At 49.0% G+C, this 15,826-nt stretch overlaps 1 protein-coding gene across 10 annotated transcripts in view; it reads left to right on the top strand.

Moving 5' to 3' along the window:
• atp2b2 (ATPase plasma membrane Ca2+ transporting 2) overlaps nucleotides 1–15,826 on the top strand; it is a 212,181-nt gene that overhangs the window by 98,204 nt on the left and 98,151 nt on the right. For 5 of the 10 annotated variants that reach the window (XM_045705369.1, XM_045705374.1, XM_045705375.1 and 2 more), the window contains exons 6-9: nucleotides 961–1,089; nucleotides 3,999–4,091; nucleotides 12,502–12,543; nucleotides 14,852–15,016. In XM_045705369.1, the coding sequence (XP_045561325.1) occupies nucleotides 961–1,089; nucleotides 3,999–4,091; nucleotides 12,502–12,543; nucleotides 14,852–15,016 (429 nt within the window). The remainder of the gene's footprint in view (nucleotides 1–960; nucleotides 1,090–3,998; nucleotides 4,092–12,501; nucleotides 12,544–14,851; nucleotides 15,017–15,826) is intronic. The other 5 variants (XM_045705378.1, XM_045705370.1, XM_045705376.1 and 2 more) reach the window with 2 other exon arrangements.

The raw sequence follows: 15,826 nt of genomic DNA, 5'->3' as shown, positions 1-15,826 counted from the left end.
TCTGGTCAGATGAGACTAAAACTGAGCTATTTGGCCATCAAGGAAAATGCTATGTCTGGCGCAAACCCAGCACCTCTCATCACCCCGAGAATACCATCCCCACAGTGAAGCATGGTGGTGGCAGCATCATGCTGCGGGGATGTTTTTCATCGTCAGGGACTGGGAAACTGGTCAGAATTGAAGGAATGATGGAAGGCGCTAAATACAGGGAAGTTCTTGAGGGAAACCTGAAACCTTCCAGAGATTTGAGACTGGGACGGAGGTTCACCTTCCAGCAGGACAATGACCCTAAGCGTACTGCTAAAGCAACCCTCGAGTGGGTTAAGGGGAAATATTGAAATATCTTGGAATGGCCTAGTAAAAGCCCAGACCTCAATCCAATTGAGAATCTGTGGTATGACTTAAAGATTGCTGTACACCAGTGGAACCCATCCAACTTGAAGGAGCTGGAGCAGTTTTGCCTTGAAGAAATGGGCAGAAATCCCAGTGGCTAAATGTGCCAAGCTTATAAAGACATACCCCAAGAGACTTGCAGCTGTAATTGCTGCAAAAGGAGGCTCTACAAAGTATTGACTTTGGGGGGTGAATAGTTATGCACGCTCAGGTTTTTTTTTTTTGTCTTATTTCTTGTTTCACAATAAAAATATTTTGCACCTTCAAAGTGGTAGGTAGGCATGTTGTGTAAATCAAATGACCCCCCCCCAAAAAAAAGATTTTAATTCCAAGTTGTAAGGCAACAAAATAGGAAAAATGCCAAGAGGGGTGAATACTTCCGCAAATCACTGTATATATATCTACAGATCAATGCATTCCATTTATTTTCTCTGACAGCCAATCAGATATTGATGAATAGGATCCATAATTCTGTTTCATAATCCCCCTGTCTGTCTGTGTGTGTGAGTGTGTGTGTGTGTGTGTGTGTGTGTGTGTGTGTGTGTGTGTGTGTGTGTGTATGTGTAGGTACCCATGTGATGGAGGGTTCAGGCAGGATGCTGGTAACAGCTGTGGGGGTCAACTCTCAGACTGGCATCATCTTTACACTGCTGGGGTCCGGAGAACCAGGGGAAGAGGAGAAGAAGGAGAAGAAAGGTATGTCTCTCCCTCCTTTTCACTTCCTTCTCTCTCTGGTGCCATTTATTGTTATCCTACTGTAGTGTCCAATCAAACGGGTTCTGGAGTAAATTACTGTACCCTTTTCTACTGTAATGTCCAATCCAAAGGACAATCCACACACTACTTATTTAGTAGTAAATGTGTGCTCTGTTATCTGAATGCTGTGTAATATAATGTATAATATAATAATATATAATATAATAATAGAATAGTACTGTATCTCCGCTATATTCTACAGAACCCTGAACCGTACTGTAGTGGTACTGTATAGAGGTATTAACTACTGGTACCGGGGCCATGTGGACCCTGTATAGAGGTATTAACTACTGGTACCGGGGCCATGTGGACCCTGTATAGAGGTATTAACTACTGGTACCGGGGCCATGTGGACCCTGTATAGAGGTATTAACTACTGGTACCGGGGCCATGTGGACCCTGTATAGAGGTATTAACTACTGGTACCGGGGCCATGTGGACCCTGTATAGAGGTATTAACTACTGGTAACGGGGCCATGTGGACCCTGTATAGAGGTATTAACTACTGGTACCGGGGCCATGTGGACCCTGTATAGAGGTATTAACTACTGGTAACGGGGCCATGTGGACCCTGTATAGAGGTATTAACTACTGGTACCGGGGCCATGTGGACCCTGTATAGAGGTATTAACTACTGGTAACGGGGCCATGTGGACCCTGTATAGAGGTATTAACTACTGGTAACGGGGCCATGTGGACCCTGTATAGAGGTATTAACTACTGGTAACGGGGCCATGTGGACCCTGTATAGAGGTATTAACTACTGGTACCGGGGCCATGTGGACCCTGTATAGAGGTATTAACTACTGGTACCGGGGCCATGTGGACCCTGTATAGAGGTATTAACTACTGGTACCGGGGCCATGTGGACCCTGTATAGAGGTATTAACTACTGGTACCGGGGCCATGTGGACCCTGTATAGAGGTATTAACTACTGGTAACGGGGCCATGTGGACCCTGTATAGAGGTATTAACTACTGGTAACGGGGCCATGTGGACCCTGTATAGAGGTATTAACTACTGGTAACGGGGCCATGTGGACCCTGTATAGAGGTATTAACTACTGGTAACGGGGCCATGTGGACCCTGTATAGAGGTATTAACTACTGGTAACGGGGCCATGTGGACCCTGTACGGCCATGTGGACTGTGAAGTATGTGGTATTCAGTATGCAATATGTAGTATCCAGTATGCGGTATGCACAGGAGTGGAATTGAAGGGAGAAAAAAAATCACTCTTAATTCTAGGAATTCAATATTATCATAAAATATATATATATATATATATGTTTTACATGTAAATAATTATTGAGCCTTTTGAAATTTTTCCTTCAGCTCTTCTCCCAATTCCACCGCTGAGAAAGTTATTGATGAAGTCGTTAAGTTGTGCTTTTTTTTACCCCCCTCTCCTTCCAACAGATGTCTGTCTGGATGAATGTTGACCATTGTTTTACGATGGCGGAATTTGACATTCAAGTAGTTTAACCACAATGCTCAACTGTCATCGGGGTTTGGGGTCAATTCAATTTACATTTCTGTCAATTCAGGATAGAATTTCATTGAAATTCCAATTCTCTTCAATGCTTTTCAATTGGGGAAAATGTAGAATTGGGAATTTGGTTTACATTCTGAATTGAGATGGGATTGAGATGGGATTGAGCCTAACCCTGATTCAATTAGTTTAACCACAATGCTCTTCTGCTCTAACACTTGTTATTTGATTATTTATTTTCTGCTCAATAACATGACATGAATAACATGGTTGAGATTGATTCATTGTATTGATTGATTAGCCCCGAAATCTGACTCTATATTACGAAGGTGTATAGTCCCTTATAAACCGGGTTCGTTCGAGCCCTCAATGCTGATTGGCTGAAAGCCGTGGTATAACAGACCGTATACCACGGGTATGACACAAAATGACTTGTTTACTGTTCTAATTATGTTAGTAATCAGTTTCTAATTGCAATAAGGCACCTGGGGATGTTTGTGGTATGGGGCCAATATACCACGGCTAAGGGCTGTGTTATTCAGGCTGTACTTTGCGAATGCGTCGTTCATAAGAACAGCCTTTAGCCGTAGTATATTGGCCTAATACCACAAACCCCTCGTACCTTATTGGTTAAAAAAAATACTAAAAAAAAACACTTAAGCCTTTTGAGGTTTTCGTTGAGGAAATTGGTCAAACCTCTTACTTCTCCATTATCATTGCATTGTCCTCCATGTTTCTTTCATTTGGTTTCTCCATTATCATTGCATTGTCCTCCATGTTTCTTTCATTTGGTTTCTCCATTATCATTGCATTGTCCTCCATGTTTCTTTCATTTGGTTTCTCCATTATCATTGCATTGTCCTCCATGTTTCTTTCATTTGGTTTCTCCATTATCATTGCATTGTCCTCCATGTTTCTTTCATTTGGTTTCTCCATTATCATTGCATTGTCCTCCATGTTTCTTTCATTTGGTTTCTCCATTATCATTGCTTTGTCCTCCATGTTCCTTTAATTTGGTTTCTCCATTATCATTGTGTTGTTAGATCCTGTTTTACAGTATATTGCGTTATAATTGTAATACTGTGCCTGAAGTGTACCATTCCTCCAGCCGTCTGTTTTAAACAGCAGAGAGTGTCGGGCTCAATTCCATTTCAATTCCAGTCAATTCAGAAAGTAAACCAAATTCTTATTGAAATGTCAGTGTACTTCCTGAATTGACCGGAATTGAAATGGGACTGACCCCAACCCTGATAGTAACTGCAGCAACACCAACTGATCGTCCTGTTATTCAAGCTCTTAACCATGTTCTTTTGGTTCACTGTTGCCCGTCTTTTTTTACCCATGATTTACTTGCTAGACTGCCCCCATCCCTCTGCCCATCCCATCGCAACTATAGCCACCGATGGTGCTGCAGGCGGTATTGCACCTGGCAATGCCAGCCTAGTCAATGGTAGGTTGACCAGAACCTCGTTCCTGTCCTGCTACCTCCCGCTGGGTACAACTGCCTCCTCCCTCTTCTACCTCCTCCTTATATGCCCACTCTCCTCCCCCCTCCACCTTCTCTTCCTCCTCCTCCTCCTCCCTCCCTCCTCGTCCTCCTCCTCCATCCCCTCCTCATTCACCTCCTCCTCCTCCTCATCTTCCTCCACCTCCTCCTCCACCTCCTCATCTTCCTCCTCCTCCTCCACCTCCTCCTCCACCTCATCTTCCTCCTGCTCCTCCTCCACCTCCTCCTCCTCCTCCACCTCCTCCACCTCATCTTCCTCCTCCTCCACCTCCTCCTCCACCTCCTCCTCCACCTCATCTTCCTCCTCCTCCTCCACCTCCTTCTCCTCATCTTCCTCCTGCTCCTCCTCCTCCTCTTCCTCCTCCTCCTCCTCCACCTCCACCTCCTCCTCCACCTCCTCCTCCACCTCATCTTCCTCCTCCTCCACCTCCACCTCCTCCTCCACCTCATCTTCCTCCTGCTCCTCCTCCACCTCCACCTCCACCTCCTCCTCCTCCACCTCATCTTCCTCCTCCTCCTCCTCCACCTCCTCCTCCTCCACCTCCTCCTCCACCTCATCTTCCTCCTCCTCCACCTCCACCTCCTCCTCCTCATCTTCCTCCACCTCCACCTCCTCCTCCTCCTCCTCCTCCTCCACCTCCACCTCCACCTCATCTTCCTCCTCCTCCACCTCCACCTCCTCCTCCACCTCATCTTTCTCCTGCTCCTCCTCCACCTCCTCCTCCACCTCCTCCTCCTCCACCTCATCTTCCTCCTCCTCCTCCTCCACCTCCTCCTCCTCCACCTCCTCCTCCACCTCATCTTCCTCCACCTCCTCCTCCTCATCTTCCTCCACCTCCACCTCCACCTCCACCTCCTCCTCCACCTCCACCTCCACCTCATCTTCCTCCACCTCATCCTCCCCCTCCTCCACCTCCCCCTCCACCTCCTCCACCTCCTCCTCCTCCTCCCTACATTCCCACTCTCTTGTTCCTGTACCCTTCACCTTCTCTCCTTTAAATGCATGTTTCTTCTTTTCCTGAGGTTGTGAACAGTCTTCATTTCCTTCTGTCTTCCTCCTTTTCTTGCTTTCTGTTTGTTTGGGTTGAATGACTTGAGTAGTAATACCACAGTACATCCAATATTAAAAAGTTGAATAGAAAATCTAAATGATTTTAGTAGGTAGGTAGTGAGGGATGATCCGGTAGCGTTTGGAGGTTAGAGAGGATGTGCGACATGGGTTTAATAAATTGACATTCTGTAAGTGTTTCTCGGTGATATATGTGTTGAAGAAGGTTTCTTTTTTTTTTAGCTGGTTGCTAGTCATGACTAGCATGTCATTATCATCATGGAAGGTCTGAATGTTCATCAGAAATGATGACTGGTTGATCTCAGGTCACATAGTCGATCACTAGTTTTCCTGTGACTGATATCTGAAGTAGATTAATCTACCCTCCCCCCTGTATCTACATCCTAAATGCCACCCTATTCTCTATATAGTGCACTACTTTTGAACAGGACCCATAGGGAAACCTAGTAGTGCACTATATAGGGAATAGGGTGTGCCATTTGGGATGCATCCGTTGTGTACTGTCTGTTGTTGCTCATCACCCCTTGGACTGTCTATCTCTCACACTATGGTCCTGACCTGTCTCTCTGCACTGCAGTGGCAGGGGAATGGGGGTAGTTGTGCTTTTCAGCTGCCTCGTTGTGTCCTCTGCGGGGGGGAATCTGATATTGTGGTTGAAATGAACTGAATAGACATGTCCATTACACTGACTCAGAAATAAACAGTCTGAATATGATGCAGATGTTTTATAGATATGCAGGAACGATGCTCACTTGATAAGAGTTTCACTTTGTTTTCCCTCTAGTAATATGCACCAAGGTGTTCAATGTTTACGTTTGGACAGATATTGTTTTGGTAAAATAACTTGTTGGTAGGGTGTACCTTGTAAATTAAAAAAAAAAGAAAGACATGTAATAAATTAATTCACATGAGATATAAAAACGACATGTGTATGTGTATAAGATCCAGTGATTTGAATGGTAGTCCTGTAGTCTGAGACCCCTGGGTGGCAGGTAGTCCTGTAGTCTATCAGACCCCTGGGTGGCAGGTAGTCCTGTAGTCTATCAGGCCCCTGGGTGGCAGGTAGTCCTGTAGTCTATCAGACCCCTGGGTGGCAGGTAGTCCTGTAGTCTATCAGACCCCTGGGTGGCAGGTAGTCCTGTAGTCTATCAGGCCCCTGGGTGGCAGGTAGTCCTGTAGTCTTTCAGACCCCTGGGTGGCAGGTAGTCCTGTAGTCTGAGACCCCTGGGTGGCAGGTAGTCCTGTAGTCTATCAGACCCCTGGGTGGCAGGTAGTCCTGTAGTCTATCAGGCCCCTGGGTGGCAGGTAGTCCTGTAGTCTATCAGACCCCTGGGTGGCAGGTAGTCCTGTAGTCTATCAGGCCCCTGGGTGGCAGGTAGTCCTGTAGTCTATCAGACCCCTGGGTGGCAGGTAGTCCTGTAGTCTATCAGGCCCCTGGGTGGCAGGTAGTCCTGTAGTCTATCAGACCCCTGGGTGGCAGGTAGTCCTGTAGTCTGTCAGACCCCTGGGTGGCAGGTAGTCCTGTAGTCTATCAGACCCCTGGGTGGCAGGTAGTCCTGTAGTCTATCAGGCCCCTGGGTGGCAGGTAGTCCTGTAGTCTGTCAGACCCCTGGGTGGCAGGTAGTCCTGTAGTCTATCAGACCCCTGGGTGGCAGGTAGTCCTGTAGTCTGTAGACCCCTGGGTGGCAGGTAGTCCTGTAGTCTATCAGGCCCCTGGGTGGCAGGTAGTCCTGTAGTCTGTCAGGCCCCTGGGTGGCAGGTAGTCCTGTAGTCTGAGACCCCTGGGTGGCAGGTAGTCCTGTAGTCTGTCAGACCCCTGGGTGGCAGGTAGTCCTGTAGTCTGTCAGACCCCTGGGTGGCAGGTACTCCTGTAGTCTGTCAGACCCCTGGGTGGCAGGTAGTCCTGTAGTCTATCAGACCCCTGGGTGGCAGGTAGTCCTGTAGTCTATCAGGCCCCTGGGTGGCAGGTAGTCCTGTAGTCTGAGACCCCTGGGTGGCAGGTAGTCCTGTAGTCTATCAGACCCCTGGGTGGCAGGTAGTCCTGTAGTCTGAGACCCCTGGGTGGCAGGTAGTCCTGTAGTCTATCAGGCCCCTGGGTGGCAGGTAGTCCTGTAGTCTATCAGACCCCTGGGTGGCAGGTAGTCCTGTAGTCTATCAGACCCCTGGGTGGCAGGTAGTCCTGTAGCCTATCAGGCCCCTGGGTGGCAGGTAGTCCTGTAGTCTATCAGACCCCTGGGTGGCAGGTAGTCCTGTAGTCTGAGACCCCTGGGTGGCAGGTAGTCCTGTAGTCTATCAGACCCCTGGGTGGCAGGTAGTCCTGTAGTCTATCAGACCCCTGGGTGGCAGGTAGTCCTGTAGTCTATCAGACCCCTGGGTGGCAGGTAGTCCTGTAGTCTGAGACCCCTGGGTGGCAGGTAGTCCTGTAGTCTATCAGACCCCTGGGTGGCAGGTAGTCCTGTAGTCTGAGACCCCTGGGTGGCAGGTAGTCCTGTAGTCTATCAGGCCCCTGGGTGGCAGGTAGTCCTGTAGTCTATCAGACCCCTGGGTGGCAGGTAGTCCTGTAGTCTATCAGACCCCTGGGTGGCAGGTAGTCCTGTAGCCTATCAGGCCCCTGGGTGGCAGGTAGTCCTGTAGTCTATCAGGCCCCTGGGTGGCAGGTAGTCCTGTAGTCTATCAGACCCCTGGGTGGCAGGTAGTCCTGTAGTCTGAGACCCCTGGGTGGCAGGTAGTCCTGTAGTCTATCAGACCCCTGGGTGGCAGGTAGTCCTGTAGTCTGAGACCCCTGGGTGGCAGGTAGTCCTGTAGTCTATCAGACCCCTGGGTGGCAGGTAGTCCTGTAGTCTATCAGACCCCTGGGTGGCAGGTAGTCCTGTAGTCTGAGACCCCTGGGTGGCAGGTAGTCCTGTAGTCTATCAGACCCCTGGGTGGCAGGTAGTCCTGTAGTCTTTCAGACCCCTGGGTGGCAGGTAGTCCTGTAGTCTATCAGACCCCTGGGTGGCAGGTAGTCCTGTAGTCTTTCAGGCCCCTGGGTGACAGGTAGTCCTGTAGCCTATCAGGCCCCTGGGTGGCAGGTAGTCCTGTAGTCTATCAGACCCCTGGGTGGCAGGTAGTCCTGTAGTCTATCAGACCCCTGGGTGGCAGGTAGTCCTGTAGCCTATCAGGCCCCTGGGTGGCAGGTAGTCCTGTAGTCTATCAGACCCCTGGGTGGCAGGTAGTCCTGTAGTCTATCAGACCCCTGGGTGGCAGGTAGTCCTGTAGTCTTTCAGACCCCTGGGTGGCAGGTAGTCCTGTAGTCTATCAGACCCCTGGGTGGCAGGTAGTCCTGTAGTCTTTCAGGCCCCTGGGTGGCAGGTAGTCCTGTAGTCTATCAGACCCCTGGGTGGCAGGTAGTCCTGTAGCCTATCAGGCCCCTGGGTGGCAGGTAGTCCTGTAGCCTATCAGGCCCCTGGGTGGCAGGTAGTCCTGTAGTCTATCAGACCCCTGGGTGGCAGGTAGTCCTGTAGTCTATCAGACCCCTGGGTGGCAGGTAGTCCTGTAGTCTATCAGACCCCTGGGTGGCAGGTAGTCCTGTAGTCTATCAGGCCCCTGGGTGGCAGGTAGTCCTGTAGTCTGAGACCCCTGGGTGGCAGGTAGTCCTGTAGTCTATCAGGCCCCTGGGTGGCAGGTAGTCCTGTAGTCTATCAGACCCCTGGGTGGCAGGTAGTCCTGTAGTCTGAGACCCCTGGGTGGCAGGTAGTCCTGTAGTCTATCAGACCCCTGGGTGGCAGGTAGTCCTGTAGTCTATCAGACCCCTGGGTGGCAGGTAGTCCTGTAGTCTATCAGGCCCCTGGGTGGCAGGTAGTCCTGTAGTCTATCAGACCCCTGGGTGGCAGGTAGTCCTGTAGTCTGAGACCCCTGGGTGGCAGGTAGTCCTGTAGTCTATCAGACCCCTGGGTGGCAGGTAGTCCTGTAGTCTATCAGACCCCTGGGTGGCAGGTAGTCCTGTAGTCTATCAGACCCCTGGGTGGCAGGTAGTCCTGTAGTCTATCAGGCCCCTGGGTGGCAGGTAGTCCTGTAGTCTATCAGACCCCTGGGTGGCAGGTAGTCCTGTAGTCTATCAGACCCCTGGGTGGCAGGTAGTCCTGTAGTCTATCAGACCCCTGGGTGGCAGGTAGTCCTGTAGTCTGAGACCCCTGGGTGGCAGGTAGTCCTGTAGTCTATCAGACCCCTGGGTGGCAGGTAGTCCTGTAGTCTATCAGACCCCTGGGTGGCAGGTAGTCCTGTAGTCTGAGACCCCTGGGTGGCAGGTAGTCCTGTAGTCTATCAGACCCCTGGGTGGCAGGTAGTCCTGTAGTCTGTCAGACCCCTGGGTGGCAGGTAGTCCTGTAGTCTATCAGACCCCTGGGTGGCAGGTAGTCCTGTAGTCTATCAGACCCCTGGGTGGCAGGTAGTCCTGTAGTCTATCAGACCCCTGGGTGGCAGGTAGTCCTGTAGTCTATCAGACCCCTGGGTGGCAGGTAGTCCTGTAGTCTATCAGGCCCCTGGGTGGCAGGTAGTCCTGTAGTCTATCAGACCCCTGGGTGGCAGGTAGTCCTGTAGTCTATCAGACCCCTGGGTGGCAGGTAGTCCTGTAGTCTATCAGGCCCCTGGGTGGCAGGTAGTCCTGTAGTCTATCAGACCCCTGGGTGGCAGGTAGTCCTGTAGTCTATCAGACCCCTGGGTGGCAGGTAGTCCTGTAGTCTATCAGACCCCTGGGTGGCAGGTAGTCCTGTAGTCTATCAGACCCCTGGGTGGCAGGTAGTCCTGTAGTCTGAGACCCCTGGTTGGCAGGTAGTCCTGTAGTCTATCAGGCCCCTGGGTGGCAGGTAGTCCTGTAGTCTATCAGGCCCCTGGGTGGCAGGTAGTCCTGTAGTCTGAGACCCCTGGGTGGCAGGTAGTCCTGTAGTCTATCAGGCCCCTGGGTGGCAGGTAGTCCTGTAGTCTGAGACCCCTGGGTGGCAGGTAGTCCTGTAGTCTATCAGACCCCTGGGTGGCAGGTAGTCCTGTAGTCTATCAGACCCCTGGGTGGCAGGTAGTCCTGTAGTCTATCAGACCCCTGGGTGGCAGGTAGTCCTGTAGTCTATCAGACCCCTGGGTGGCAGGTAGTCCTGTAGTCTATCAGGCCCCTGGGTGGCAGGTAGTCCTGTAGTCTGAGACCCCTGGGTGGCAGGTAGTCCTGTAGTCTATCAGACCCCTGGGTGGCAGGTAGTCCTGTAGTCTATCAGACCCCTGGGTGGCAGGTAGTCCTGTAGTCTTTCAGACCCCTGGGTGGCAGGTAGTCCTGTAGTCTTTCAGACCCCTGGGTGGCAGGTAGTCCTGTAGTCTTTCAGGCCCCTGGGTGGCAGGTAGTCCTGTAGTCTATCAGACCCCTGGGTGGCAGGTAGTCCTGTAGTCTATCAGGGCCCTGGGTGGCAGGTAGTACTGTAGTCTATCAGACCCCTGGGTGGCAGGTAGTCCTGTAATCTATCAGACCCCTGGGTGGCAGGTAGTCCTGTAGTCTGAGACCCCTGGGTGGCAGGTAGTCCTGTAGTCTATCAGACCCCTGGGTGGCAGGTAGTCCTGTAGTCTATCAGACCCCTGGGTGGCAGGTAGTCCTGTAGTCTATCAGACCCCTGGGTGGCAGGTAGTCCTGTAGTCTATCAGACCCCTGGGTGGCAGGTAGTCCTGTAGTCTATCAGGCCCCTGGGTGGCAGGTAGTCCTGTAGTCTATCAGACCCCTGGGTGGCAGGTAGTCCTGTAGCCTATCAGACCCCTGGGTGGCAGGTAGTCCTGTAGTATTTTTCTCTCCAGCGTTCAATTCCTTCACTTGAATTCTTTTCCTTCCTCAGTCTGACCTTGCATGATCATTCTGATATCACTGTTACACTGCATGCTCTGTGTTGGTCGTGTGTGTGTGTGTGTGTGTGTGTGTGTGTTGCTCTATTACCTCATGTTGTGTGTTAACGCTGTGATTCTCTGTATCTTGATACCTCATGAAATATCTGAATGGCTTTTCTTGTACTGTTGACGTGTGGAATTCCCTGTAGTGTGTGTGTGTCACTCTTCAAAACACAACCCCACAACCGATCGGATAGCGAGGGGAAAGCAGAGATAGCGTAGGTCTTGTAGTGATCGCGTCAAGCAATGCATCTTACCAAATAACAATAGTTTCATCATAACCAAATCATTGTAGAAACTCGTAGAATTAACCAGAAAATGGATATCTGGACTGTTTTCTGTCCAATACATAGCTACAGACAAAAAAACAGAAAACATAAAGTTTTACTGAGTTTTACACAGTTAAAAAAAATTTTAAACTGCAATTATAGGATTTCTTTTTAGGAAAAATGTTTTCAATTCTGTTTATTATTTAATTTTCTAGTGCTCTAGGTAGCTCTGTCATGCGGTCTATCTGGTCTGTGTGTGTATGTAACCTAACGTAGAAGGTGTAAAAGTCTATCAGTCCATAGATCTGTAAATAATGACGAGATGCAGGCGACAAGTTTAGGTCCAAAATAAGCCCGTGGAAACGCATTGGGGTTGTTTTTGGATAGATTTTTTTGGGGGCGAGAATGAAACCTTTCGCTTCGCCTCTTCCTCTCTGATCCGTCTGAGCTGAGGGAAAACTATGGTACAGTGGATTATTATCAGTGTAGTTAATTACCACGTTTCCTCGCTTAACCAGGTTGAATATTTGCTTAATGAAAACGACAGACCAGCATCCCACATAGTTGTTGACTTGATTTATTAAACAACAATAAATAAATAAATAAATGGAATTCAAGTAATTGAACCTACGTCGCTCAATTAGTTGTTTAATAACCCCCCCCCCCCAAAAAAAAAAAACTGAAATGTCAGTTAATCGCTCAACACCAGCGCTAGGAAACCTTTCAAAAGATGACATTTCAATATTTAACTGGCATAGTCACATTATTTGCAAATCTAGTTTTATTATCAATTATCTATTTTGATTGACATTATTTCTAATAGTCACTAGCAAGCCCAGGCGAAAACACAACATTTCGTTAGCCTGTAACCACAAATTAGAAATGAGCTGACATCTAAATTAGCATCCCACTGCACTAGAGCTTCACCTCATTAAGAAGCAGCTTTTCTGTTATGTATGTTTACTGGTCGTGACAATGTTTAAATAAATATTCATATATTTATTTTTTTTCTGTCTTCCTTTTTTAATTTTTTAATTTGACTGTAATGTCCTGGCGATGATTGTGTGTTTGTTTTATCGTCGGTTCTTATTGTTCTATGTCTTGTATGTCTCCATCGTAGGTAAAATACAGGATGGAAATATGGAAAACCACCAGACTAAAGGTAACCTATTTTCAACTTTCCATCCCCTCCCCCCCCCCCCCCCTAGTTTGGTTTGTGCTCTAACTAGGGATGCAAATTTTCATGAATTTTCCCCCCCCCCTCAAAAAAATCCCAGCTTTTCCAGAAATCCTGGTTGGAAATTTCCGGATTTCTGATTCCAGGAATATTCATTTCCTGGAAAACCTAGGAATTTGGGGAAAGTTATCATCATTTTGCAACCCCAGCTCTAACGATCCTCTAACATTCCCTTAACGTTAAGTCTCTAACATACTTCTGATGTTGAGTAAACATCCATTCAGCCTGATGTACGTCTTGTGTCCGCAGTGTTGTTGTCATGGGCTGCAGTGTTGTGGATGTCTCAGCTCTATATGAGCATGTCTCAAGGTCTCTCTCTCTCTCTCTCTCTCTCTCTCTCTCTCTCTCTCTCTCTCTCTTGCTCTGTCTCTCCCTTTCTCTCTCTGTCTCTCTCTCTTGCTCTGTCTTTCTCTCTCTCTCTCTCTCTCTCTGTCTTTCTCTCTCTCTCTCTCTCTCTCTCTGTCTCTCTCTCTGTCTCTCTCTCTCTCTTGCTCTGTCTTTCTCTCTCTCTCTCTCTCTCTCTGTCTCTCTCTCTGTCTCTCTCTCTCTCTTTTAGAGGTCAGTCTGCCCGGAGGTTGTTCCACTCACACTATTCTTTGCAAAAATAGTGTTCATCTTGACGGTTTTTCTGCTGGCTAGCAGAAAATGAATGTACTTAGAAGTTAGGTTTAGAATAGTTTGCATTCCTACAGGGCTTTCTCTGTCCAGGGCTCTCTCTGTCCAGGGCTCTCTCTGTCCAGGGCTTTCTCTTTACACAGCTCTCTCTGTACAGGGCTCTCTCTGTACAGGGCTTTCTCTTTACAGGGCTCTCTCTGTACAGGGCTCTCTCTGTACAGGGCTTTCTCTGTACACAGCTCTCTCTGTACAGGGCTCTCTCTGTACAGGGCTTTCTCTGTACAGGGCTCTCTCTGTACAGGGCTCTCTCTGTACAGGGCTCTCTCTGTCCAGGGCTCTCTCTTTACAGGGCTCTCTCTGTCCAGGGCTCTCTCTGTACAGGGCTCTCTCTGTACAGGGCTCTCTCTGTACAGGGCTCTCTCTGTCCAGGGCTCTCTCTGTACAGGGCTCTCTCTGTACAGGGCTCTCTCTGTACAGGGCTCTCTCTGTCCAGGGCTCTCTCTGTACAGGGCTCTCTCTGTCCAGGGCTCTCTCTGTCCAGGGCTCTCTCTGTACAGGGCTCTCTCTGTACAGGGCTCTCTCTGTCCAGGGCTCTCTCTGTCCAGGGCTCTCTCTGTCCAGGGCTCTCTCTGTCCAGGGCTCTCTCTGTACAGGGCTCTCTCTGTACAGGGCTCTCTCTGTCCAGGGCTCTCTCTGTACAGGGCTCTCTCTGTCCAGGGCTCTCTCTGTCCAGGGCTCTCTCTGTCCAGGGCTCTCTCTGTCCAGGGCTCTCTCTGTCCAGGGCTCTCTCTGTCCAGGGCTCTCTCTGTACAGGGCTCTCTCTGTCCAGGGCTCTCTCTGTACAGGGCTCTCTCTGTCCAGGGCTCTCTCTGTCCAGGGCTCTCTCTGTCCAGGGCTCTCTCTGTCCAGGGCTCTCTCTGTCCAGGGCTCTCTCTGTCCAGGGCTCAAGGTGCTTTACATTGTACCGTGATGATGTAACCAAGGGCAAATCGTTCTTCACTTATTATACTGAATGTTTTCTACACGCAGATACAAATGTGAAGATTCAAATGATTAGTTAAAAACAAAGAACACATACATTAAATGACTTTAGGGAAGGATATTGATTGACTGTTGTGAGTGGTATCTTTTTTAATCTTGGACAACAATGTTTCTTAACCTGCTGAGAACAGCATTTTGTTCTTGTCTTACACCGGATTCAAAAAGGATGACATTCCCTGAACCTTTTAAAACAACGATTCTCTTTCAAAAACTCTATTGCTGTTTTGATGTTATTTGAAATGTGAAACTTTAAAATGTTGACCTACACATGTTTTTTTTTTTCTTCCCTGACTAGTTCAGTTAACTATAATTATCACTTCTTCAGACAGTTGTGGTGAGAGGTTAAAGGCTGATTTGAAAATATCAATGTATCGACGAGACAGAATATGGGCAGTGCTTAGAGCGTCACTGGTTTCCATAACGTGTTTTACTTCCATGGATGTACTCGACCTAAATTGGGGTCTTTCCTACAGCATAGGGCCACAGGACTCGACCTAAGTTGGGGTCCTTGCTATATAGAACAGACCACAGGGACATCCCATAGTAATCGCTGTCTGTGTTCCTGTGGTTGTTTCAGTGAAGAAGCAGGACGGAGCGGCTGCCATGGAGATGCAGCCTCTGAAGAGCGCAGAGGGAGGAGAAATGGAGGAGAAGGAGAAGAAGAAAGCAAATGTCTCCAAGAAGGAGAAGTCTGTCCTCCAGGGAAAATTGACCAAGCTGGCTGTTCAGATCGGCAAAGCAGGTACGGCAGATCAATCGATATGATAAATTCTATATTTCTATAAAGATAAATTATGTCAAATCAATCGATAGTGTCTTGGTCAGGGAGGTGACCAAGGACCCGATGGTCACTCTGACAGAGCACCAGAGTTCATCTGTGGAGATGGGAGAACCTTCCAGAAGGACAACCATCTCTGCTGCACTCCACCAATCAGGCCTTCAAGGTAGAGTGGCCAGACGGAAGCCACTCCTTAGAAAAAGGCACTTGACAGCCCTCTTGGAGTTTTCCAAAAGGCACCTAAAGGACTCTCAGACCATGAGAAACAAGATTCTCTGATCTGATGAAACCTAGATTGAACTCTTTAGCCTGAATGCCAAGTGTCACATCTGGAGGAAACCTGGCACCATCCCTACAGTGAAGCATGGTGGTGGCAGCATCATGCTGTGGGGATGTTTTTCAGCAGAAGAGACTGGGAGACTAGTCAGGATCGAGGGAAAGATGAACGGAGCAAAGTACAGAGAGATCCTTGATGAAAACCTGCTCAGGACCTCAGACTGGGGTGAAGGTTCACTTTCCAACAGGACAACGACCCTAAGTACACAGCCAAGCCAATGCAGGTGTGGCTTTGGGACAAGTCTCTGAATGTCCTTGAGTGGCCCAGCCAGAGCCTGGACTTGAACCCGATCGAACATCTCTGGAGATACCTGAAAAAAGCTGTGCAGCGACGCTCCCCATCCAACCTGACAGAGTTTAAGAGGATCTGCAGAGAAGAATGGGAGAAACTCCCCAAATACAGGTGTGCCAAGCTTGTAGCGTCAAGAAGACTCACGG

This window comes from Salmo salar, chromosome ssa22, assembly GCF_905237065.1.
Source record: "Salmo salar chromosome ssa22, Ssal_v3.1, whole genome shotgun sequence".
Lineage (NCBI taxonomy): Eukaryota > Metazoa > Chordata > Actinopteri > Salmoniformes > Salmonidae > Salmo > Salmo salar.
The sequence above is the reverse complement of the archived record's forward strand: the minus strand, read 5'-3'. Positions and strand labels throughout refer to the sequence as shown.